The sequence below is a fragment of the Antennarius striatus genome, chromosome 17 (assembly GCF_040054535.1).
Source record: "Antennarius striatus isolate MH-2024 chromosome 17, ASM4005453v1, whole genome shotgun sequence".
In the NCBI taxonomy this organism is placed as follows: Eukaryota; Metazoa; Chordata; class Actinopteri; order Lophiiformes; family Antennariidae; genus Antennarius; species Antennarius striatus.
Genome location: NC_090792.1, coordinates 1902018 through 1927440, shown reverse-complemented (window position 1 = coordinate 1927440; position 25423 = coordinate 1902018). Strand labels below are relative to the sequence as shown.

The window sequence follows — 25423 nt, the reverse complement described above, 5'->3', positions numbered from 1 at the left end:
GTGAAAACTTGTTGGTTAATATTTGATTTGAATTTTTTTTCCTGTTATTGAATATCTTAAATATTTGCTTCTAGGCTTAGGATATGTTTTAACTACCTTCGTACAACCTTTATTTTGAAATTAAAAATTCAAACAGGAAGTAGCTTTATTTTCACTCAAACTCTTTGTAAAGCGCCGCTTTTTACTTCCGGTGTTTGGATAGCTTTGTTTTGAGTTAGAAATGTTTCATTGATACAATATATATAAATGTTTCAGCAGTTATGGCCAACGAACAGCCTCACTGGTCGAACATCCTGAAAAGGAGGTTAGCGAACTTTAGAAAAGGTGAGTAAACGTTGAGCTATCGTTACGTACTGATTAGCTTTAGCCGCTTTAGAGCTAGAGTTAGCTCATCCACTGGAGGTTTGTGTTTACTTTTGTTATTTTTAGTCCATTGATTTTATTGATCCCAAATTATTTTTTACAGAAACGAGAAGCGAAGAGGAAATTAAAGCAGAAGAAACTGAGTTGTTCTCCAAATATTATTCAGAGTGGAAGGGAGAAGGTGACCGAGATGAGTCCTATCAGAACATCCCAAGATTTTACTACAAGGTATAGAATAAACCAGAAGAATCTGATGTCAGTCATTCAGGTTTCCTGTTTTATTTCACCACACATGTGACTGACTTCTGTGAACCGATGGAATGTGTTTTCAGTAACACATGATGATGATGATGATGATGATGATGATGGTATTGCTCTGCAGCTACCAGCAGAGGATGAAGTATTACTTCAGAAACTAAGAGAAGAATCCAGAGCTGTGTTTCTCCAGAGGAAGAGCAGAGAACTCCTGGATAATGAGGAACTACAGGTGAAGTTCACACTTCAGACGGGTCAAACACAAGAGGTTCCTCAGCGCAAACAGAACAACTAAGTTTGCTGTGTATCTTCGTCTTCATCGTTCTGTAGAATCTGTGGTTCCTGCTTGATAAGCACCAGGTGCCTCCGATGACCGGAGAAGAGGCGATGATCAGCTATGAAGCGTACCTGGAGGTTGGAGAGAAGGCTGGGCCGAAGTCCAAGTATGTACAGTAACTAGAAGTAGAAATAAAGAGCCTTTATTAATAATGTAGATCAAAGAATTGAAGATGAATAAATTGAGGGTTTGGTCAAACCATTTTTCAGATGTTTACTAAGTTTTGCCAAGAAATTTTTCAGGAAATAATCCATAAATTGTGATGTGTAAAAAATGTTTAAAAATGTATTTGTGTCACTTTTGGGAAACAGACTTGTACCTTTTTCTCTCTCAGAAAATTCTTCACAGCCAGAGTTTTCGCCAAGCTGCTCCACAACGACCCTTTTGGCAGGATTTCCATCATGCAGTTCTTTAATTACGTCATGAGGAAAGGTCTGGACCTTCATTGTTGTTTTGTGAAATTTTAAGCGTTATTTGAAGACCTAAGGTCCTAAGTAAGTCAGCACACTCACAAATGGTTAATATGTTTATTATAACAAAAGATCCACAAAGCAAGCAAAGATAATCAACAGTGATGAAAATGCTAGATGCAGGTTGTCACTCCCGCAATCCCCACATTAACATCAGTTCAAAGAATGCAAACAAGTCATCAGCTAAATCACTCTTACTGTTGACAATAGGCGGAGAGCCAACACCTCAGTCAGAGCAGCAGATGAAAAACAAATGACCAGGCGTCCGTACCAAGACCCGTGGTAGACTCTAACTGGTAGAGAAAAATCTCTCTTCTTTATATTGGAATATCGCGTGTAAGTGAGGAGGGCCGGTCCCCACTTGCAGGCAACATCCATCATGGTCAAGGCTAGCAGTCTCCCCGTCCTGGACGCTGTGTCTCCCCTCCTTTAGGCTGATAAGACAAATACGAGCATTGTACCTCTCACAGGTTGACATGTTTAAAAGAAAGGCTAACATGTTTAGGGTACTTGCTGAACATATATTTTATGGGAATGTGCAGATAAGGATAAACAAGGAATGTGCAGATAAGGACAAACAAGGAATAACAGTATGAGTTTGAGTTCATTCATGGGACACATAAGACATACACTTTCCTCCGCAATCGTCTTTTTGGTGTCCTAAATACAGCCACACATCCACAAACTGTGTTCATGTACCTGGATTTATCAGCGCAGGTGATATATATTGTCTCATGATATCTTGATTCTGTTTTCTCGGTACCTCCAGTCTGGCTGCATCAGACCCGGATCGGCCTGAGTCTGTATGACGTTGCGGGACAGGGCTACCTCAGAGAGTCGGTAAGCATTTCACTTGTGATAAAGAAAATATGTGACGATTTGTGGTAGAACTCAAAAAAGACTAATCAAAAAAGTTGCAACCCATGGTTCTGTGTAGGATCTGGAGAACTACATCCTGGAGCTGATCCCCACCCTTCCTCAGCTGGACGGCCTGGAGAAGTCCTTCTACTCTTTCTACGTCTGCACCGCCGTCCGGAAGTTCTTCTTCTTCCTCGACCCACTGCGAACAGGTGAGGCTGATGGTCGTATGATAGGAGGAAAAATGTTATTAAAAGTAAAAACTGTGAAAATTTTTGGTTTGTTTTGGTTTTCAGGGAAGATTAAAATCCAGGATATATTGGCCTGCAGTTTTCTGGATGATTTGTTGGAGGTAAAGTTTTCCTCAATTGTTTTTACTTTTTTTCAAAGCCTTTTATTTATCCTTAATTCAACATTTTGCTGTCAGAATGCCTGTGTGTGTGTGTGTGTGTGTGTGTGTGTGTGTGTGTGTGTGTGTGTGTGTGTGTGTGTGTGTGTGTGTGTGTGTGTGTGTGTGTGTGTGTGTTAAAAGAGGTATGTTTTATAACGCTATGAATGCATTAGGTTCTATACTAACTGTAGTCAGTTAATAATGTTCTTGAAAGATTGTAATTTTTCCTTACCTTTTACGAGAGCCTAACACAACAGGGCAAATCAGTAGTAAATAATCCTGCTTACCACACGCTGCTCTCCTCTCACGTTGTCTTTGCCCCCCCCGTCCTCCCAGCTGAGGGATGAGGAGCTGTCTAAAGAGAGTCAGGAGTCCAACTGGTTCTCCGCTCCGTCTGCTCTCCGAGTCTACGGTGAGAAAACATCTGCATGGCGGGAGTTCCAGCCTTAAACTGCATGATAAGATGCTGACGTCAGTCAGTACGCTTGTATAATATGATATAACCAGTATTTGAGCAGTTAGCTTATCAACTCAGTGAATGTGGTGAACCATATTACTAAATGGATCTAAGGGATCTCAACTCTTGACAACATCCTTGTGAAAATAAATTGAAAACACCTCTTTACATCATATTAAATCTGCGTTTATAGGCCAGTACCTAAACCTGGACAAGGACCACAACGGCATGTTGAGCAAAGAGGAGCTTTCTCGCTACGGCACAGCGACGCTCACGTCCGTCTTCCTGGACAGAGTTTTTCAGGAGTGTCTCACGTACGATGGAGAAATGGTACGTTCATCATCAGAGGGAGAATACTGGATGAACTTCATGTGACCAAATTCGTCATTTGATGTAGTTGTCATGGTGATGGAGATATCTATATATGTACACTGGAGCCTAAAAGTCACCTGAAGGAGGTTGACAGATCGACAGCGGAGCTCATGGCCTCCCACAGATGTCAAAACACTTAAATCAGCACTTTTAATTGTTTTAAATTTAGGGATTTCCTCTTAACTTCAACTTTATGCACACATTTCAACCTCTTTGCGCTGCATAAATGACTGTCTGTCTTCTTCTGTGTCAGGACTACAAGACCTACCTAGACTTTGTGTTGGCTTTGGAAAACAGGAAGGAGCCAGCAGCACTGCAGTATATTTTTAAACTTCTGGACATGGAGAATCAAGGATACCTCAATGTTTTCTCCCTCAACTACTTCTTCAGGGTATGACGTCTCTCACACAACCACACTAGTGTTGTATGAAACAACAGCTCATCCGTATCTCTAATCGACTAGTCATGTCAGATTCAGCTGGAAACATAAGACAATAAACATTATGACTGAACTAATGTCATGAAACTTTGTTCTTCAGGCCATCCAGGAGCAGATTAAACTTCATGGACAGGAGCCTGTGTCCTTCCAGGATGTTAAGGTATGCACAAACACACACACACACAGTGACTAATGTCTGTTTATGAGGACACAAGGTTTAATCCAGCTGAAGAGACGTTCTCATCTCTGTTCTGGTGTCACCGTCCCTCTTCAGGATGAGATCTTTGACATGGTGAAGCCTAAAGACCCCTGCAGGATCACACTCCAGGATTTGGTGAACAGTTGCCAGGGTGACACCGTCACCAGCATCCTGATCGACCTCAACGGCTTCTGGACCTATGAGAACAGAGAAGTGCTGGTTGCCAGCGAGAGCGACAGCAGCAACATTCACGACCTCGATGACCCCTAAAGATACAGACGTGACGTCACCAGAAAAACACCAGTGTTTCTGGTGACTCAGGTCCATCTACGTTCCAAAAAACTGAATACAAATGAATGAAGCGTGGCCGTTTCTGCTTGACTTCAGGATCAGCTTCAGTAACAAAAATGCTTATTCCTGTTGATGAAACATGTGAACAGACATGCAGGACATGTTCATGTTTTTGTGATGTTATGTCACAGAAATAGGTTAGAATATATATTTAATTCTCTATATGATTAATAATAAAACCAAAATCCAGCTTTTGTTTAAAAGTTTTATTTACACACAGGAAATATAACTGTACATACAGATAAACTAAACATTAACAGAAATTCTGCATGTATTTGCCCTTTTTTATAAATTAAAAATATTCTTCATTGAAGTGAAAAAGGATCACCTACCACTACTGACATACAGGAGATTTGATTTCTGATACTGCTGGTATTTACCCATTACTTTATCTTTGCAGAATCAGGCTGTGAATAATTTCTCTATTTCGAGCAACAGTCCTAGCAGCAGATGAAAATAAAGAAGCTTATAACAGCTTAGCTTCTGCACAGGAAAAGGTTTCGACAAGGACACTTGAAGAATAAACCCACAACATGAAGGCAGCGGCGCCGTATCGGAACATTTCTGATGTTGCAGAATAAATCAATGCGAGAGACATTCCAGACGCTACACACACTAGCATCATGGCTAACAACCTCTACTGTGCAGAATAAAGGCTGTTCAGCTGTTATTAAATTCCGTCTCCAATGACTTTGAATGTAATGCTTTTCCACCTAAAGAAAACGTGCTACCACAGAAAATCTTATGCTTGAGATGAAAGACTGGTGTTAAGTATTGAATTAGTTTGACTATGACAGCGATCATGTCTGACGCTTGTGTGCAAAAGGCCAATTAAATACAGAAAAAAAGTGACCATTTCCAGTTTGAAAGTGGGACAGCAGCATGAGGGGAGGGTCAGCACTGCTAGACTGACGCAGCAAAGTTCTCATATTTATGCATGTTGTTTTGAACATACAAGATGCTGTTTGATGACACTTCAGGACTCAAAAGTTTTCAGCTAAAATTGTCGAATTGGGCAATTTAATGTGTGAATGAGTTATTTTCATGTCCTCTGTTCCATTCTTCTACTTTTTAAACACTTCAAAATTCGGTTCAATTCAGGGTGACTCCAGATCCATTTAGAAAAAAACTGAGGTTCACATCTATTTCTCGGGAAAAAAAAAGAAAAAAAGTAGCATTTTTTAAAAACTTTCTAACCCTCAATCTAAACTGAGCTGCACATATTTCAATAATCTAAGTATGGGTTTTGCATTAAACTCTAATTTACATTCACATTTCAAGCATTTCCACAGCCCTCTTAATTTTTCCCTGCACTTTGTATGAAGATCACTTTTTTTTATAAAATAACATAGAAAAATAACGACACTATAAAGTTACGCAGTAAACTAAAATAGGTTTTGTGAGCTGACTGAAATGTGTAAATGTTCGGGGGTTTTTTCTTTGCGTTTCAGGTTTCAGGAAGGGATGGAAGACGGCACTCTGTTGGCATCGGGAGCGCTGAGGTGATGATCAGGTTCTACATCGATGCTGATGTTTACGAAGGGCGCTCCGGAGGCCTCTGGCTGCTCTACGGCAGCAGAATCCTGATCATCCTGCTCTGCAAAGCGACGCTCCGCCGCCTCAGCCAGACGGTTCTCCTCCTCTTCCTCCTCCTCCTGCAGGGGAATTTTGAACATTATTTATTTAATAGTTCATGTTTGCCTTCCCACTCCTGCACCTTCTTTCCTATTTACTTATGACAGCACCAAAAGATGCTTAGGGATGTGGGAGTGTCCTACCTCTTTCTTCATACGGTGATATTCATCAATAGCATACTGGTATTTAGGAGTAGTGATGCCAAACAGAGAAGCCAGTTTCTCTCCCATGTAGTCGCACACTGTAAGATAAATGTTGATGGTTTCTTACCCTTGAAACAGCTGTAAATTTCTTTATGATAAACTCCTGGTGAACATTATTATTTCTTCAGAGAATGAACACGACATAACAAAGACCCAAACTTGTGATATTTCAGCACTTCACTGAATAAAAGGAGACTCCGATTCCCGCAAACGATAAGCTATTCTTTATTTGTTCCACAGTGGGGAAATTTCTATTATGACAGCAGCAGTATCAGAGGAAAGTCACAGAGAAATGGAAGAATGGACACTCAACAAGTATAATAACTGATAATAATGAGTAGAGAAGTAGAGGTAATTTTTTTTTTAAAGGTTTAGCACTTTACCTGAGACAGTAGATGTGGCCATTCTCCACATTTGGAACCATACATATGGACCCCAAGTCAGTTTGGACTAAAATACACGAGAGGCACACATTAGTTACGGACAAAAAATGAGACAAATAAGATTCAAATTAACTCTAAGCATCATTAGATGGCTCTAAAGAACATGTGTCAAACTCGTTTTCTTTGAGGGCCACATCAGCATAACGGCTGTCCTCAAAGGGCCAGATGTAACTCCAATGTAACGTAAAATAAATGTAACTACTCCTTAATGTTAAAATAACTCCAAATTAATTACTTATTCAAGTTACAAACATTATAGTTACACAGAAATAATGTTTGTTTGTTGCTGTTTTAACATAAATCCTTTTGTCAGGTTATTAAACCTGACAAAAGGATTAAAAGGATCAAACAAGTTAGGACATTAACTTTATTCAAAATGGTTTTGTCAAAGTTAAAAAGGGCTTAATTACTTCATTGTGGGAAATGTAGTTTTGTTCAAAGCACACTTTTGACATTAATTTTTAGATACTCTGACCTTCTATGCTTTCGCGGGCCACATAAAATGATGTGGAGGGCCACATTTGGCCCTTGGGCCTTGAGTTTGACACATGTCCTCTAAAGCCTCGGATATGCAGAGGGGTTGAGTGGCGATGAGAAACACCAATCCTGACCCCAAGCTGCCCGACTGGTTTAGATTTGTCAGCCACATCTGTTTTGATGCGTCTCAGACATGAGGCTGTTACAGTCTCTGGGTGGGTATTTCCAGTCGGTGGATGTTTGTGTGAGATGCATGAACAGTGTTTTTGTTCTCAAACTACCGAATCTACAGTAATGACATCTGTCTTCAGGGCCTCCTCTTCCTCCTCCTCATCAGTGCTGTACTCCTCCATGGTCTCTCCACTGGCAAAGAAGATGGTCCTGCGTGGAACCTTCTCCCGCACCCGCTTCCGTGAGAAGTCTTCCATCTCTATGCCCTGAGAGCTGTCCCCTGCTCCTACACTCTGACAGCAATATCACATTAAAACAAAACACACACACACACACACACACACACACACACACACACACACACACACACACACACACACACATTACCATCAACAGGATTAATAAACACACACGCTATACTGTTATTCATGTCCACGTGTTCTACAAATGAAAACATGTTGATGATCAGGATGAGAGTTTGTTCAGTTTGTTGAGCCATTCGACCGTCTGGTAGCATATAAAAACTCATAAAACACAAGAAAAGTATTTTAAAAGTAATTCTGTATTCATTTGAATTGTTTGTAACATTGTATACTGTTATGTCAACTATAAAAAGTAGTTATAAAGGTTCATATTTCAAAGGAGTGGAACATTAAGGACTTTGACTTTACTTATTTGTTAACTGTTAGCTCCTCAGCTAAGGAAGTAAATCTCTATTAAACTATAAACTATTCGAAACATTATTCTAAAACACACAAAAATGAAACTTACACCGCACGAACTAACCTTTTCCATTTCTATAGTTTGTCCGAGCGAAACGTTCACATTCGTCATAAATACTGGCAAACTCGACATTTTAATATTCCGTCTCTCTTCTTCGTTGGTAACGGGTCACGCATGACACGTTTAAACGACACTTCCGGTGTTTACCTTTCAGAATAAAACTACTCAAACTATACAGTACTAGATTGTAATCCGTTCCCATTCGCTTTGCTAAAAGGGGTTAGAGAAACTTGACCCACGATGCGCTGCTTGCAAAACCTCCTGCGCTATTTCTTCCTGAATCTGTTGACTAAACTCTCAGAGTGCATTGCGTGCTTGAAAATGAAGATATTACATTCACTTTTACATTTATTACCATGTATTTTGTATGTTGCGATCACAGCTTTACTTTGAAAGGTGTAGCGGAAGTTGTACTTCGAATGCCGACCGGAGGGATCCACTTCCTCTTGCGGTGTTTGGGTCCAGTCGCTAGCAAACACCAACATGACAGCGAAGAAGTCTGGCTCCCGGCTGGAGACGGAGATCGAGCGGTGCCGGTCGGAGAGCCAATGGGACCGGATCCCGGAGCTGGTTCGACAGCTGTCAGCCAAACTAATTTCCAACGGTAGGAAACGAGTTCGTTCCGTCCGGGAGGCCTAGTACCTGCACCGAGTCCTCGGTGTTTCCTGACAGCAGCATCCGCTGCTGGTGGCTCTCAGCCCCGCGTTGTGGGCAGAGCCGGTTAGCTAGCAGAGGTCAAACAGAGACACACGTTAGCAGGAGGCGTTGCTGGTGTTGTGATGCTCTGGGCGGACAGACAGGTGGACATATGTTCGTTTCTGGCCGTGTGGAGGTGACCGTGGAACCGCTGTGTGGTTCTCCTGGAGAATGGTGGAGCCTCTGGTCTTCCTGGCAGCAGAACGTCGTTCACAAATCTGGCGTTGGGCTCATGTTGTCTTCGGTAGACTCGTGTTAAACTACTGGGATTAGTAAAGAACAAGGTTTTCATCGCTTGTTCGCATCTCAGTCATCTGTTCATTCATAGCTTCACGCTGTCAAACCCGCTGCTGATGCTGGAGGCTAACAGCGCTACACATCAGAGAAAATCCTCTTTAAAACAGGAATTTATCAGTAGTAAATGCAGCAAATACTCCAAACGTAACACTAAACCTTGTGGGTATTTATATGTGCTGCTTTTTAATGCCTTCTTGTTATATTAATGTTATTATGATGCGAATAATGACATGTAAACATCATCCTAGTATGATGGTATGAACTTTGAGTTCACATTGCAGGACTTGTTATGAAATGATTCTAAAAGCTGCAGTGAGCGTATTAGAAATCCTTTGACTTTAAATACAATAAAATGTCGTTTAAGGTTTGATATTATTCGTAGAAAACTTTCCCCTTTTGTACCTCTGTAGGATACTGGTGATTACATTCTAACAGAATAGGATAATGTGAACACTGTGCTGCATAAGAGCTGCTATTGTGGAGTGTAATCAGTGTAATCTGGCACATGAGAGCTATGGCTGCTGATCAATAACAGGATTACTGCTGGTTATCACCGTTTCACACACAGTCACAGGATTTAGAAGCATGTGTGACGTTAAACACAGCAGTGTTTGGTCATGAAGGACCTGTACCTGCAGTCAAGATGACCTACAGTAGAACTCCTGAAGTGGACTCTGGTGTAGATTGTTTTGAAAATGTTGCTAATCCTAATTACACAACATATTTTAATCAGTTATTTGTTAATAAATGTGTGTGTGTGTGTGTGTGTGTGTGTGTGTGTGTGTGTGTGTGTGTGTGTGTGTGTGTGTGTGTGTGTGTGTAGATGATCTTGGGGAGCTGTTGCTGGGGGAATGCAAGCTTCAGACGTACTTGAAGGAGAACCCCATCAAGCAGGGAGCCAGTCCCAGGGGCCAGCGGCCCCGACTGGTGGAGGTCAGGAAACACCTGACCGCTGCTCTGGACAGAGGAAACCTGAAGGTAATGGTCGCTGCAGATGTTGTGGTAATGTGAACGATATTACTTCGTGTTTACATTTGTTGTCGCTTTGCACAGTTTTTGTACGTTATTGTGCGAAAAACAGATTCTGTTGTCATATATGTTATCTTATACATATACCTGTATCTAAATGTCATACAAGCGCCTGCAAACCAAAAAAGAAAACAAAATTTGTCTTTTTAAAGTTTTTTATTGCAAATTCATATTTGGATTTCATTCAGGCCGATTACCTCCAGGAAGGCAGTCTGTTGATGGCCAAACTGTGTTATGTGGAGGGAGAATATGGAGACGCTTTAGGTAACTTACACACTCCTGGTTGGTTTATATGCTTATACGTATTTAGGATCCATTCACAGTTTGCTTCTCTTAAACCCCTAATTTTGACTGTATACCAATTGATCTATTAATTATATCATGGATACATCAACAGGGCACTACAGCAGGGTGAACCTGGATGACATGCAGCTGGTGGGAGCTCCCGTGTATAGATTGTCCATGATTGCTGAGGCATACGCTACTAAAGGTACGAGCACACACACACACACACACACACACACACACACACACACACACACACACACACACACACACACACACACACACACACACAGTCATTATTTCATGTCACACACCCTGTTTAACCTCACTCCACCTGCCGTCACCCCAGGCTGATCTGACGTCTGCAGTACCGCCATCCTCCACATGAGGGCAGCACCGACACAGCTGAATGACAGCTGTGATGCGGTGTGATTACAGTATTTTCCGCACTATAAGGCGCACCTAAAAGCCTTAATTTTTCTCAAAAACCGATAGAGCGTTTTGTAATCCAGTGCGCATTATATATGAATATTTTATTTTTTTAAATATCCCAGTCATTGAATGTGCGCCTTATAGTCCGGTGCACCTTATGTTGCGGAAAATACTGTAATAATACACAATCAGGTGCTTGTGATTTATCATATTTAAATCAGTGGAGCAAAGTACAGTTTTCGTAGGATTCTTATAACTCGTATAAGTGTTTCATGTGTTTTGTATGATCATGTCTTGGTGTATTATATTTGAATGAGTAGCCTGTTATTTTGATATACTGAAATAGTTAAAAAAGACTAAACAAATATCAGACGTTGACAAATGAATTATGAGTTTGCTCCGTTTGTGTTTACATTCTGTCTCTCCTTCTGCCTTCAGGACTGTGCTTGGAGAAGGTCCCGGCTGCCTCTCCATTGCTGTCCAATAAAAACGCTGGATCGCCATTGTCCAATAGGAACAAAGCAGACCGGGAGCAGGAAATCATCACCTGCTATGAGAAGTCTGGAGATATCGCTCTGCTCTACTTGCAGGAGGCTGAGAAGGTATTGGGTTACACTGAAGTAGTGTCTGCATCATGTGATCTCTAGTTAGCTTGTTTACATAGCGTCACACAGGTGCTCAGCAAACAGCATATGTCTGCTTTCCAGAATGATCTTATACCCGTGGGTATTTGGAATAATTAATCTGCCAAACGTGTTTGTTAAACTAATCCATGAACACAAACTGGGGGGAAAAAATCTTTTTTTTGTGGAGAAGTTGTGACTGGATGCAGTTAACTGTAGAACAATAGGAGGAGATAAAACAGTCCAGCATTAATGTTGAATGTTTTCAATGATTTGAGACATAATCTATAATTCATTCATCTTTACAGCACTTTGGTCGACTGTGGTTATTATAAAGTGCTTAACAAATAAAGTTGGATTGGATTGGATAAATTTATGACTGAATAAACAGAAACAGAATATGATACCAAAGCATCCTTCAGAAGAGATGGTTTGATGAATTTTTTTTCCTGTGGATCAAAAGATGTGTTTAAATTCTTAGAAGAATGTTGATATTAAATTAAAAGATTATACACAGATTTAAAAGATGCTGAAATTAAATATTTGTCCTCAATGTAACTTTCCCCAGCTCACAAACCAAACCAGCACATTCTGTTTATTTATTAATTACGGCCTAAATGTTGTTTTCCTATCATGACTTCATGTAAATGTATAAGTAAAACAAATTTTGATCACTAAAATATGTTACAACTACTGAATGAAAGTAGTGTTTCTCCTGTATAAAGGAGATATATCTGCTAATGGAGCCCTTTTATAAATAATTAAAACGAACAAGTCAATTTGAATCCTTTCATTAAATGACATCAGAATTTACTGAATAATTCTCTGCTCTAACACAAAATGAATCCCTTTCCTCAGATATTATATCGGTCTAGCTGTGACCTTTAAACTCCTCACATCATTCAGAGGACACCATTGTGGGGTTGCTGTGGTTTTCATGATAAATCTTATTTGCATGTCTTTTCACCCTCGTCTGTCTTTTTCCCTACACGTCTCTTCCATCAGGCGTTGTCAGCGAGCATTCCAAACCGCAGCCCAAAGCCAGGCCCAGCAGCCCAGGACATGGAGCTGGGCTACTTCCTGGAGACGGGTCTACAGAGAGCCCACGTGATCCATTTCAAGAACGGGTAAGAGATGGAAACAGGTGGAGGGGTGGGGGGGTACAAACCGATTAAAGAAAGGGTAAGGTAGTTAAACTTATCCAGATAAACAAACTAACAAACAGATAAACAAACTAACACAATGAAAACACAATATTGTTTGTTAAGGTAAAAAAGATAAATTGTTTCTCCAACATTTCCTTTTTCAGAAGGTGCCCATGTGTAAAACCTGGACATGTTCTGAGCCCAGCACGCCATCTTTCCCCATAAACACACATAACAGTGTCTGACAACTAGTTTTCTTCTTGTTTCCTCACCACGTTGCCATAGCAACCTGACACGAGGTGTGGGCCGGTTTCGAGAGATTCTTCGGGCCGTTGAGAACAGAACCACCCAGAGTCTGCGCATGGTGAGGAATGAGTCTCTGCTTTTGTCTGGCATCAGGAGTGTTTTTGGGGGTCAGTTTGTGGGGTTTTCCCCCGTCCGTCCCTCTGACATACGTGTGCATCTCCAAGTTGGTTTCTTCAATTTCATTATTTTAAATTTTTTTCAGCACATTTGAGCTGAGATAGTTTTTATTCTGTCATTCTGTTGTAAATCTGCTATGATAATAATAATCATTTGGAGGAACGTGTGTCCCCAGTCGTCTCAAACTGAACTAAGCTCGGGTTACATCATCAGTCATCTTCATCTTATGAGCTGTTATACCAAAATGTGAAGTTATATCTTTTTAAAAGATAGAATTCCTTCCTATTTATGTTCCCTGTCGACATGCAAAATTTAAAAAATGTCTCCTCATGTCTGGGAAACTAAGCAAAAGTAAAACCAGTCAGTGGATTGGTTTTTATGAATGTTTGATTATGTTTTTACACGATTATGGAAAAAAAATCCACATTACAGTCCGCAGAGTGATAATTATTTAATAATTAATTATGTTTGCTAAATATATTGGAAAGCAGTGTAGGTTTGAAGGAAACAGATTGCTGTTGTTTTTTGCATGTGTGTGTGTGTACGTGTGTGTGTGTGCAGACTATAGCCAGACAGCTTGCAGAGATCTTGCTCAGAGGAATGTGTGAACAGAGTTACTGGTCTCCTTTGGAGGACCCGCCCACATTGTCCCCTTTGGACGATCCCACGCGACAAGGACACACTCACAGCAAGAACTACAGCCTAAGCCGACGCCCACGAGTGTACTCCGGAGAGAAGTAACTACCTCCGATTGACTTTTCATCAAACTTTTTCTCTCGTTTCCCCTGATTTTGTCTTTTCTTTGTGTCTTCTTCAGTCTGTTTTGCCCTCAAGAAAACACAGAAGAGGCTTTGCTGCTGTTGCTCATCAGTGAGTCCATGGTAAGACACAAACGTCAGGAAAATATGTCACCATGAATCCCCAACGTGGTTTTTGGAACGTCCCTGTCGGCGTGTTCCAGGCCAACCGTGACGCCGTCCTGAGCCGGATTCCCGAACACAACAACGATCGAATCATCAGCTTACAGTCGGCCTCCGTCGTATACGACCTGCTGACGATCGCTCTGGGCAGGAGGGGGCAGTACGAGATGCTGTCGGAGGTGAGTAAGAACACCCCACCCCTCCCAGATGCATTCATTTCCCAGATGAGGGAAGCTAGATGAGGCTTACTGGTCCTGTCGTAACACCCATTGAACGTGTCCCACTTCTGATGTTTCCAGTGTCTGGAGAGAGCCATGAAGTTTGCTTTTGAGGAGTTTCATTTGTGGTACCAACTCGCCCTTTCCCTGATGGCTGCTGGGAAATCGGCGCGGGCCGTTAAAGTCCTCAAAGAGTGTATCCGCCTGAAGCCCGACGAGCCCACGCTCCCCCTGCTGGCGGTCAAACTGTGTATCGGACCGCTGCACTGGGTAAAAAAAACAACCTCTGGACACAAACTAACAGCCAGTTTCTCGCTTTTCTGGAGCTACCATCACACGTTTGAATAACATCAGCATCAAACCACTTCTTTCTTACCCACAATGCAGTTGGATGAGGGCGAGTGCTTCGCAAAGATGGTGGTTGACATGGGAGAGAAGGCAGCGGAGTTCAGAGCCAAAGGCTACTTGGCTATCGGGTTGGTTTACAGCCTCAAAGCCACTGATGGTAGGTGTGTGTGTGTGTGTGTGTGTGTCTGTGTGTGTGTGTCTGTGTGTGTGTGTGTGTGTTCGCTCCACATTCCTTACTAGAACGGACATGTTGCTAATTCCAAATACTGACGCTTTGTTGTAAAGAATACTTTGGGCATCATCTCGTGTCGTTTAGTGTTCTGTGTTTTTTTTACACGTATGACCGTGAATATCTCCCATGATTCCCTGAGCCCTTTCTCTCCGTGTCTCTTCAGCGTCGCTGCGCAGCACACAGGAGGAGTACCAGAGGAAAGCGCTGGGAGCCTTCCAGAGGTCGTGACCGAGTCTCTTTCCACCTTCAGGTTGATTGTGTGTCATCAGCGGTCGTTCACACAGCGGCGCTGTTTCCACACACTCGTTCTTCCTGCCCGCTGATTGCGATGACGTCTGCATGTCAGAATGTACAGATTACCCAAGATGCATCTGAATTATTTATCACATTGATGAAACGCTGCATTCTAGCTTCATATTCAGTCGTTGTGTTTATTGACACGGTCGTTCTGATTTCTGACGGTGCACAGATGTTTGATTTCCTTTGTGCTCTCTGATGACTCAGCAGCTCCTGCAGGGATCGTTAAAGTTTAATCTGATTTCACTTTTAATCTCTTTGTGTCTCCGTAGAGCACAGAGTCTGTCGCCCACTGACCACCTGGCTGCCTTCTACCTGGCGCTGCAGCTGGCCGTCTCCAGACAGGTGACACACGTTTAGACACAACATAGTCAAATCAGCACATCCATAAATTATTATCATTATTATTATTATTATATACTGTTATAATCCCCAAAGGGATGTTAAGAAAAGAATACGTTCAGGAGGTTGAGGCCAGACAACCTGGAATCACACATCTATCGATATCCAGGGTATTTCCGATTGTTTCTGTAGTGAAAACCTGCTGTGTGTGTGTGTGTGTGTGTGTGTGTGTTTTGTAGATCCCCGAGGCTCTAGGTTACGTCCGACAGGCGCTGCAGCTCCAGGGGGACGACGTCCACTCCCTCCACCTGCTGGCGCTGCTGCTCTCCGCTCAGAAACATTATCACGACGCGCTCAACATCATCGAGATGGCGCTGTCCGAGTACCCCGAGAACTTCAAGTACGACCCGCACGTCACTGCAGAACCTCGTTCAGAGCAGCGGGTGGTGATTACATACCTCTGTGTGTGTGTGTGTGTGTGTGTGTGTGTGTGTGTGTGTGTGTGTGTGTGTGTGTGTGTGTGTGTGTGTGTGTGTTGTAGTCTGCTCTACACAAAGGTGAAGCTGGAGTCCATGTGTAGAGGACCAGAGGAGGCTCTGCTCACCTGCAAACACATGCTGCAGATCTGGAAGAGCTTTTACAACCTTACCAACCCCAGGTAGATGTACACACACACACACACACACACACACACACACACACACACACACACATTGTCCTGTTGAGGTTTTATTCAGTCAAACTAGCGATGAACTAAGTCAGGCTGGACTTGTGAGACACACTTGATGTTTAAACCATTTTTTGAGGAAATGTGTGTAAACAAGAAGAAGGAAACAGGAAGCAGGAAGTCTCTGTAGCATCACAAGCTAACAATAACAGTTTTATGAAATCAACCATTACTCAGCTGCTAGGTCACGTTCTTTAACCACAGTGAAACTGTCCGTGCTGATTGTTTTACCGCCATCGAAGCACTCTGTGTTTCCCTACATTACTATCTTAATGCATTAGTTTTGTCTTATGGTGCAGTAAATTTAATGTGTTGTTTTCATTCAATTTTACATCACAGGTTTTTATTAACACAGTTCGATTGTCTCTGGTTGTGTTTGTGGCAGTGATTCCGGCCGCGGCAGCAGCCTGTTGGACCGAGCCATAGCCGACCGGCGACAGCTCAACGCCATGACGCTGCCCGACCTGAGCGATCCTGAGACCGGTACACACACACACACACACACACATACACACACATTCGGGACCTCCCCTAATGGACGTCGTGTTTAAGGAAAGCCAAAGTCGTCGATGAGAATTTGATTATGTGAAGACGTGAGGAGAGATTTGGCCTCGTCCGTCTCGTCCTGCTATCGATCCGTCCTCCTCCGTTTCTGCACATCAACTATAAAAATCTGTAGACAAATCATCCCCACTCATTGGTTTATACATGATTTTATTATCTTGAGTTCATATTAATTTATTCTGTTAGAGTTTTTCTGACATTGTCATAACCGTGACGACATAATAGAACTGGATCAATGTTCGTACAGTTTTTTTATTGATTAATTTCACTCATTCCTGTTTTTGTTTTTTCTTCCTTTTTTTTTAGCCTCAGGTTCCTCCTCTTCTCACTCTGGTTCTGAACTGATCTCTCCTTCCTCCCCGTCCACCGTTTCCACCTTCTCCTCCCCTCTGCCCTCCCCAATATCCTCCCCTCTATCTTCCCCACTGTCACCCCCTTCTTCTCCCGTCTTCATCCTCCAGCCTCCACCTTTTCCAACACCCAAAAACCCTTCCATTCCTCCTCCTCCTCCTCCTCCACTTCCTCCTGCACCTCCCAAGACAAGGACTCAGTCGTTCTGCAACAGTTTCGCTCTTCGCCAGCTCTCCAACTGTAATCTGCCTTCGCGTTCACATTTGCTTGGAGCATGTTTTCAGAGTGACCTGAAAGGAAACCCATGAGACTGATTTAACTTGTTTGATTAGTAATGAGAAGATTCCTAGTTTATTATTGGCTCTGGACCTCAGAATCTGTAAATGAGTCCAGTATCTGACTCCTATCAATTCAGTTTGATACTAAAACACCAGGAAAGCATTTGACTGTCGGGTGTTTTGAGTTAACACTCCGACAGGACCAGGACGAGATGTTTCCCCAGTGACAGAATAACAGTTTTATTGAACTAAAATGTTAATAAAGAGAATAAATTAATTCTGGAATATTCTCATCACTAACTTAACCAGAACAACGACCCTGAATCTGATCGGACTGAACCCGACTTGTCCCCACGGCGCTCAGCGAGTCGACTGAACACTAACCCGCCGACGCCCGAAATCGAACCTCGATCGACCTCCATTCGAGCTCACGTGGGAACTTAATGAGTTGAGGCTCCGCCCACAATGGGAGGAGCTAGGAGATCATTACGCTTCGTTTTTAACATAGTAGAGCTTCACTTGTTTCTCACTTTTTTTCTTTTTTCTCAACACAACTTGATTATTTTTTTATTTGCATCCTCCATCTTTAGCTGTCTCCACTTCTCACCACAGGTTTTATTTCTCCAGTGCATGATTTTAAGTGTGAGAAAAAGAAGTCCGTTACAATCATAGGTAGTTTACGACTTTTCCTGTTTTGGGTGACCATGAGCCTCTACTTCCAGATGGTCTAGAAGGCTGCCGTGAAATCTAACGAGACTTTTATCTGTTTTGATTATTTTGATATTTATTCTTTGTCTCTTCTTCTCCGATCATTAACAATCGACTTCTCTCTTTTTTTTTCCCATTCTTTGGTTTTTTCAAGGCGGCCTTCAGGACGCTAACACTCTTGGTTTTTCCTCCATGTTTTCTGTTTGTAAGTAGACATCTAACCTCCATCTGACCCTCTTTTCTCCATCCATCCATCGCTCACCCTTCTGTCCCCGTTGACCTTCCTTCCCCCCAACAAGGGTCTGATATATATACAATATCTGTACTAGAAGGTGTGTGTATATATCCTCTGCTTTAATGTGGCCTCTACACTCAGTTTTCAGATGAATTAGACTAATTTTAATCCAGCTGATAGTAGAGAACATACAACTAAAGGAATACACGGACTGGAGGATCTCTGTACCTCCATCATTCACAACCCATCAGAAAAAGTACTGAAAGTATCCAGGAAACAGACGGATGTGGATAGAAATCTTTTGGGAGGCGTATCTTTATAGGAGTGAGTTATTAAATCTCAACAGTTTCTTGAGGTATTCTCCTTATTTCAGAGAAACATGAGGAGAGCAAACGATACAGGAACTAACAGGACCGCTGGCAGGAGATGGAGAACTGTTTGCAGATTTAAAAAAAAGTTTTATGAAGGAATTAATGATTAGAAAGAGCAATTGATGTGATTCTGTATTGATAGCATTTTAAAATCATCAATATTTTCACCTCTGAGCGTCTGTTTACTGCATTTAGTCGGTTTCCCCGGATTGATTTTAACACGTGAGACGTACTTTACAGGAATTAGACTGTTGCTGAGGTCCTGCTGCTGAAAGCACGAGGGGAACGACGCCGACCCGCGTCGGCCGGATCGATTAGCGGCATTTTAAAGTCCATGTATTCCTTTAATTCCATGTGCAGCTTTAGTGCTTTAATGTGCTGCTGTGTGATTTGTTCACGTTTTTAGGAGCGAAACCATAAGAAACTGCCGCACCAGTGGTGGTGAGGGTAGCGCTTGTGTCTGCATGTGAAGGACGTCTAGGCTTTATGTGTGTGATCAGAAGGTAAAGATTCAGGGATGTCCAGAAAAACAAGGCGATCAAGAGAAAAAAAATCAGAGAAAAATCCTTTTTAAAAGTAAATAGTGAGTTGAGTGTGAGCCTTTAGTGAGGCAGTGGATTCAACATCACGTGGAAGTCATTTCCTTTCCATCAATATGACATCAGTCGCTTCAAACCAGGATGATCCTGAGATGTTTCTGTCGTGTGACTCAGAGGCAACACACTCCTTCTCTTCACTGACTCACACACACACACACACACACACACACACACACACACACACACACACTCTCCTTACCCTGTTCTCACTCATCTGTAACACATTTGTACGCACTAATGCACCAAGCACAGCGGTGAAAGAAAGACGAGCCTTTTTCCAGCTCGGACCGCACCGTGGTGAACTCTTATGGAAGTACGGATTATATTCCAGGGAGCTGCTCACAACTCCCAGTTTATCATTTAATCCTCGTTTAGGTTATTAGAGAACACGTCGTCTACATCTGTGGTGCGTTTATCACCAGGAAGTAAGAGGATGTTGAATAAAATGGAAAAATTTTATCCTGTAGCATCAAAACAGAAAATTTACATTAAAAATTCTACTAATAATAATCAGCACCAGCTGAAACATTTTAATCTTGATGTTTAGAATCAGGTTTCGCCGCCTTTAGAGACGTTAGACAATCAGAAGGACATGAAGTGTGGACACACAGATGGTGGAAGACGTGTCGCGTGACATTTGAGGGAACGTCACACACGTGTAGCGTGTGTGTCATGCGTTCCTGTGTTCCCTGGAATGATCCAGTGTGGTTTGAAACACGAAGCTCTTTCCATCACTAACCAGCAGATTGCAGGTGTGTGTGTGTGTGTGTGTGTGTGTGTGTGTGGTGTTCGTGCATGGTGGTGCAAACATGAATTCACTTCAGCACGGTGAGCAGGAACGTAACGCTGTATGTGTGTGTGTGTGTGTGTGTGTGTGTAGAGTAGGAGCACCAGGCTGTGTCAGTGTGGGCCTTGAACCTGTAACCACAGCCAAACGCTCCTCAGTGACCCCCCACCACCACCACCCCCCCGCTGCTGCTGCGATTGGTTGGGTTCAGACCCATCATTACCACGTTGGTTAAAGGTGTGATCGTCTCCCACCAGGTTCCGTTCACGCCACGTCGATAGCGGCCAGCCGAGTGGAGCAGGCTCTGTCCGAGGTGGCCTCGTCCCTGCAGAGCAGCGCCCCCAAGCAGGGGCCCCTCCACCCCTGGATGACCCTGGCCCAGATCTGGCTGCACGCAGGTGAGAAGAAACAGAATTATAACGTTTACGGTTTGACGATCCATCTGTGAACCGACGTTCCTGAACCGGTTAGAGCAAAAAAAAAATAAAGGTCCTGAACCGGTTTAATAACGTTCCTTGTAAATTTACATAAATAGGTAGATTTAGGATTTTCAAATTGACAATTACAGCAATTAGTTCACATACTGTAGATACGTAAACAGAAGAACAACACTGATCCAATTCCTGAACAGAGGATGATGGAGAAGGGACACACTGCACTGAAAATGACTGGAAGCCAAAGGGTTAACCAGTTATAATTACTTTCTGTTCCAGAACCTTAAAAAATCTCAAGTTTTTGGTTTTGCTTTTGGTTCCATGAACCGTTTCAAAGCCCTGAACCCTTAAAGTGCCTTAAAATAATCTCTGGGTTATAAAATCAGTCCCATCCCAGTTTATATCCTGGAATCTGATGTCACAAAATCCAGCGTTCGGATCGTTCTACAGGAGATGGGATGTTGGATCGGACAGACGAGCTCCTGAGGCGCAGTTACTCATGAATAGAGGGGGGGGGGAGAAGGTTCAGCGCAGGTAAAACCTGTGGGGACAAGCAGTGCAGCAGTTCAGAGAAGAACATTTCTCAACATGCAAACGAGAAGAATTTGAGGATTTCAATCGTAAATGTTTAACTTTAGTTCTACGTTCAGTCTGCATTCATTCATCCGTCTACTTCCTAATTACGGATCGGAATGATGGGATGTTTTTCTGACTGTTTTGACGTCTGAAGATGTCAGACGTGTCAAATACATTCAAGAAGAAGAAAAGTTCTTAAGATCAGGTGAACAAAAACAAAGAGTAGAATCGATGGAATGAAGCTTCCGCCGACGGAACGTGTTCCTGCAGGAAACATGATCTCAGTTCTACCACAACAACACACACGTCTGAAGACGGCGCAGGACCCAGGAGCAGGCACACACACACACACACACACACACACACACACACACACACACACACACACACACACACACACACACACACACACGCGCGCAGAGGTTTGTTTGTGCTCCTGTTTATCTGTCCAGCTGCTTCCTGTCATTGGTGGTCATTTCCAGCTTGGCGACTCAGCTAATGTAATCATCCAATCACGGGGCAGAGGCAGAACACTTCAGACGCATTTCCTTCGTCTGCGTCTGTCTTTCCTCGTCTTCATCAGTAACACACACGACGCATTAGGCGACCTGTTTTCCTTTCAGTAAACAGTTTTCTCGTCGCACTTTCGTCCTTTTTGCGATTTTAAAATCCATCCTCGTCAGTGAAGTCGGCGTTCTGCTTGACTTTTGAAATCATTTTTGCTGAACTGAAGGGCTGCAAATGTTCAGACGCTTGTTAAAATACTAAAGTTTAACGTCTTCGGTCTGTTTTAGAGACAAACTCTTCATCATCCTCACTCAGTAACATTGATTTCTCTTCTCTGTGTTTGCCCGACAGCTGAGGTGTACACCGGGATGTCGAAGCCCGCCGAGGCCTCTGCCTGCACGCAGGAAGCCGCCAACCTGTTCCCCACGTCCCACAACGTTCTCTACATGAGGGGGCAGATCGCCGAGCTGAGGGGCAACGTGGACGAGGCCAAACGCTGGTACGAGGAGGCCCTGTCCATCAACCCCACGCACGTCAAGACCATGCAGAGACTGGTAAACCACACACACACACACACACACACACAGCACAGCGATCAGGCTCCATCTGTGTGTTTGGGAACGGAGTAGCTCTGCTTCTCTGCCGTGGGGGGTGGGGGTGGGGGGTTTGGTTTTATGTAATAGGGTCCTCTGGGACGCAGCAGCATCTCCCTATTTGGTTCTGAGCTCCCCTCTGCCTCCTTCCAGCCCGTCTCTGACTCTGTTTAACGTTCACATGGAAGTTTCACCATATCAAGGCCCATCCCATAATAGTTACAGTGCACTTTCAGTCTCATATGCTTTGCTGTTCCCCAAATGGGAAACGATTGGGATAATTCATGTCCGACTAGACCCCACAAATCTGTGTAAGCCAGACGCACGTGTGGGGGAACTGTCACAGTATAAAGATTACATTTCAAATGTTAATCTAGAAATTAAAAATATTCACTGGATAAAATCAAGCAAGACCTTCATATTTGTAATATTATGTCATCAGATACAGGGGGGGGGGGTTCCTTTTAAGGTTGAATATTTTAATCTGCGCATCGAAGAGGAAACGACCCTCACAATCCTCTTGTCCCAAATCACGCACCCCGTTTTCCTCCTGAATGTCTCACAATCTGCTGTCAGAGGAGGAAACCGGTTCATCTGCAACCAGAGATCGCTGACATCCTGATCAGTAACCTGATCAGAGCGATCCTGATCAGAGCGATCGGTTAGTGAAAGAGGCTCCGAACCAGAGAGAGAGAGAGAGAGAGACGGTGGTGTTCTTCTGGAAGTCGTTCCCCTCCAGGAGGGACGTGACTTATGGAAGGAATGCAGCTCTTTACTCCGACAGGTCGCTGAAGCGCTTTTAAATTAATGAGAAAACTATCAGAGGTTAAAAAGTGGGGTTTTACTGCTGCTGTAGGTTAATCCAGGAAAAAGATCAACGTTTTCCTGAAGAATCTTCACAGAATAAACGCCTCGAAGTGAAGTACAGTAATCGTTACTCGCTGTTAATCCACCCGCAAAAACAAAGTTCCGCAATATCGCGACGAACGCTTTATTTTATTATTTACATTTCTGAACCCCCCCCATACTGATGTGAAGCCACCTTCTATCTGTATCACCTTTAAAACGCTCTGATAGACTGTTTGAAGCACTTTTGTGACTCATAGAACGTAACGCACATCCGGATGCCGTCAGCCAATAGAATGCGCGTACGGTTATCACGTGACTGCCAACTAAAAGTCAGCGATGAGGTGAAGCGAGGGATGACTGTAAAACGCAGCACGTTCGTCACCAGACGTAAAACGTTCTTCATCGTCCTCCTCTTCCTCCCGTCTCATTTTTTTTTCCTTCTCCTCAGGGACTGATTCTCCACCAGCTGCAGCGCTACAGTCTGTCTGAGAAGGTCCTGAGGGACGCCGTGCAGGTCAACAGGTGTGTGTGTGTGTGTGTGTGTGTGTGTGTGTGTGTGTGTATCCGTGCCTCACGCAGACGTAATATTTGAAACGCACACACACACATATATTCATCTGCTACCGTTTCTTCTCAGCACGGCTCACGACGTTTGGAACAGTTTGGGCGAAGTCCTCCAGGCTCAGGGGAACGCCGCCGCTGCCACCGAGTGTTTCCTGACCGCCCTGGAGCTGGAGGCCAGCAGCCCCATCCTGCCCTTCACCATCATCCCCAGAGCGCTATGAACCCCCACCACCACCACCACCACGTCGTCACAGCGACGGCGTCAGGACTGTAGCACAGCGGCTCCCGCCATGCACACACACAGAACGCCTGCATGATCCCCCCCCCGAAACAGACAAAATGTACATAGTACACATGAACATACACACTTTCCCACAATGCCTTGCTGTGGCGATGACACCTGACGGTGTGAGAGGGCGTGTGTCTCCGCTAGTGTGTGCCGTTTTGCACTTTTTGTGCCTTTTTGTCTGCATGTGTGCCAACATGTTGCGTGTGTGTGTGTGTGTGTGTGTGTGTGTGTGTGTGTGTGTGTATTTGTTTGACTTTATTTTTGTTTTTCTGCCTCTTTGTCGTTCAGGTTTAGATATTATTTTGTTTTCTGGTTCATTTTGTTCATGATATTTATTTCTGGACTTCAGAAGCTAAATCGTCCCGTTAACTCGACCGTCATCGTCGTTCGGATCGCTCCGGACGCCCCTGAAACCCCGGGAATCAACGCGAGCGTGGGGGGGGGGGGTTGATTAGCATTAGCATTAGCAACAGCTGACATCCGTGATGACAGGAGGAACAGAAACACACACGTTCAGACGTGAAGCTGCTCACGTCTGAGAGACGACTGCTTGTTTCCGTCTGTGAGGTTAAAGCATTTCATCTCATGTCAGCAGAAATGTCAAGAAAATGTTTCCGTGACTCGTCTGAGGTTTCTTTTAATTGTATTTTAGTCGTTTTCTGTGGCTTTAAAGCTAATGGACGGGTGGGGAAATGCACTTTTACAAGCTTATCAATACCAGGTGAAAGCTAAATGGTAAAGGTCAAAGCTACATTCACCAGCCAATCAGCTTCCTGGGTGTAAAGACAAGAAACAAATGCAGAGGCCTGGACAGAGCGAAGATGAGATCGACCTGCCAGCAACTCTGAAATAGCTTCTTTCTGCAAGGATTTAACGTGTAATAAAGTTTGAAAATATTCTATAAGGTCTCTGAAGGACATTATTCCAAACAAACAGAAATATCTGATCCGTTTCACTTTCTTTCCAGACTTTACGCTAAGCTAAGCTAGCTGGCTGTGAACTCTCATCCAACTGCGTTCCAAAATGACCCACTAACTTTTTTTTTTTTTGCTGAAGACGACTTCCACCCACACAAACTCAGAGACACGGCAAAGTGTTGTAAATAACGGGTTTCATGTGAACTGATGAAAAACATTTATATTTTAATAAACTGTCATTGAAGAAGGGGAAATATGTCAAACATTTCCTCAAAAATCTGATTTTATCTTTCATGTAAATGAAACCAGTCTTTGCATCCTGTCACACGTCTATTAAATACATACAGATCAATATACTTTTTTTTTTCACCTGATTTTTTGACTATAAATACAAAGGATTATTGTTGTATATTTGATGGTTGTAAGTGTATGAATATTATTTTAGAAAGTAAATTATAATTCTATTTTGTGGAGGTTACTGAGGTGCTGTTTGAGGAGTAAACAGTTGAAGTTGCATTTGGCTGTAAATGAAGGACTGAAGTAATGCCGGCAGTCCTGACAGATAATAAAAGTTGTGAAACCA

At 43.1% G+C, this 25423-nt stretch overlaps 3 protein-coding genes across 11 annotated transcripts; 2 read left to right on the top strand and 1 right to left on the bottom strand.

Annotated features, from left to right (window-relative positions):
- Positions 1 to 178: 178 nt before the first annotated feature.
- On the top strand, positions 179 to 6222 carry ppp2r3c (protein phosphatase 2, regulatory subunit B'', gamma). Of its 2 annotated transcripts, XR_011038609.1 has the most exons (14): positions 179 to 324; positions 467 to 591; positions 746 to 850; positions 949 to 1061; positions 1290 to 1387; positions 2195 to 2265; positions 2363 to 2495; positions 2580 to 2635; positions 3011 to 3086; positions 3325 to 3461; positions 3757 to 3894; positions 4043 to 4102; positions 4217 to 4462; positions 5944 to 6222. XR_011038609.1 is itself a non-coding variant. In XM_068339433.1 (13 exons), exons 1-13 carry the CDS (start codon positions 261 to 263, stop codon positions 4409 to 4411), a joined length of 1371 nt encoding a protein of 456 aa, XP_068195534.1. In that variant the 5' UTR covers positions 179 to 260; the 3' UTR covers positions 4412 to 4551. The 2 variants fall into 2 exon arrangements, 1 of the variants encoding a protein (XP_068195534.1); XM_068339433.1 differs by lacking the exon at positions 5944 to 6222 and having other exon boundaries at positions 4217 to 4551.
- On the bottom strand, positions 4684 to 8337 carry fam177a1 (family with sequence similarity 177 member A1). 3 transcript variants are annotated; one of them, XM_068339435.1, is made up of 5 exons: positions 8208 to 8337; positions 7532 to 7714; positions 6714 to 6780; positions 6271 to 6368; positions 4684 to 6147 (listed from the first exon to the last, which is right to left on the bottom strand). In XM_068339435.1, exons 1-5 carry the CDS (start codon positions 8274 to 8276, stop codon positions 5947 to 5949), a joined length of 618 nt encoding a protein of 205 aa, XP_068195536.1. In that variant the 5' UTR covers positions 8277 to 8337; the 3' UTR covers positions 4684 to 5946. The 3 variants fall into 3 exon arrangements, with proteins under 3 accessions (XP_068195536.1, XP_068195538.1, XP_068195535.1); XM_068339437.1 differs by having other exon boundaries at positions 7532 to 7707; positions 8208 to 8320; XM_068339434.1 differs by having other exon boundaries at positions 8193 to 8306.
- A 294-nt stretch (positions 8338 to 8631) lies between these two features.
- ttc7b (tetratricopeptide repeat domain 7B) lies at positions 8632 to 25423 on the top strand. 6 transcript variants are annotated; one of them, XM_068338329.1, is made up of 23 exons: positions 8632 to 8808; positions 10021 to 10175; positions 10415 to 10490; positions 10624 to 10716; positions 11382 to 11545; positions 12572 to 12693; positions 12997 to 13075; positions 13696 to 13871; positions 13952 to 14015; positions 14096 to 14233; positions 14354 to 14542; positions 14660 to 14777; positions 15016 to 15073; positions 15422 to 15494; positions 15731 to 15891; positions 16033 to 16149; positions 16604 to 16701; positions 17089 to 17373; positions 18274 to 18324; positions 20369 to 20509; positions 21980 to 22182; positions 23519 to 23592; positions 23708 to 25423. In XM_068338329.1, the coding sequence occupies exons 1-23, from the start codon at positions 8688 to 8690 to the stop codon at positions 23853 to 23855; spliced, it is 2904 nt and encodes a 967-aa protein (XP_068194430.1). In that variant the 5' UTR covers positions 8632 to 8687; the 3' UTR covers positions 23856 to 25423. The 6 variants fall into 6 exon arrangements, with proteins under 6 accessions (XP_068194430.1, XP_068194429.1, XP_068194432.1 ...); XM_068338328.1 differs by having other exon boundaries at positions 14627 to 14777; XM_068338331.1 differs by lacking the exon at positions 17089 to 17373.

What these genes read in the sequence shown, in the direction of transcription:
- ttc7b (XM_068338328.1), top strand. Translation starts at nt 8,688, where the DNA reads ATGACAGCGAAGAAGTCTGGCTCCCGGCTGGAGACGGAGATCGAGCGG. An exon ending in GCGCTGGGAGCCTTCCAGAG is followed by an intron (nt 15,074 to 15,421) that starts GTCGTGACCGAG and finishes GTGTCTCCGTAG; the next exon opens with AGCACAGAGTCTGTCGCCCA. An exon ending in CCAGATCTGGCTGCACGCAG is followed by an intron (nt 20,510 to 21,979) that starts GTGAGAAGAAAC and finishes TTTGCCCGACAG; the next exon opens with CTGAGGTGTACACCGGGATG.
- fam177a1 (XM_068339434.1), bottom strand. Translation starts at nt 8,276, where the DNA reads ATGTCGAGTTTGCCAGTATTTATGACGAATGTGAACGTTTCGCTCGGA. An exon ending in AAAAGGTTAGTTCGTGCGGT is followed by an intron (nt 7,715 to 8,192) that starts GTAAGTTTCATT and finishes TATTGCTGTCAG; the next exon opens with AGTGTAGGAGCAGGGGACAG. An exon ending in ATGTCATTACTGTAGATTCG is followed by an intron (nt 6,781 to 7,531) that starts GTAGTTTGAGAA and finishes CGTGTATTTTAG; the next exon opens with TCCAAACTGACTTGGGGTCC.
- ppp2r3c (XM_068339433.1), top strand. Translation starts at nt 261, where the DNA reads ATGGCCAACGAACAGCCTCACTGGTCGAACATCCTGAAAAGGAGGTTA. An exon ending in CCTCGACCCACTGCGAACAG is followed by an intron (nt 2,496 to 2,579) that starts GTGAGGCTGATG and finishes TTTGGTTTTCAG; the next exon opens with GGAAGATTAAAATCCAGGAT. An exon ending in TGTCCTTCCAGGATGTTAAG is followed by an intron (nt 4,103 to 4,216) that starts GTATGCACAAAC and finishes GTCCCTCTTCAG; the next exon opens with GATGAGATCTTTGACATGGT.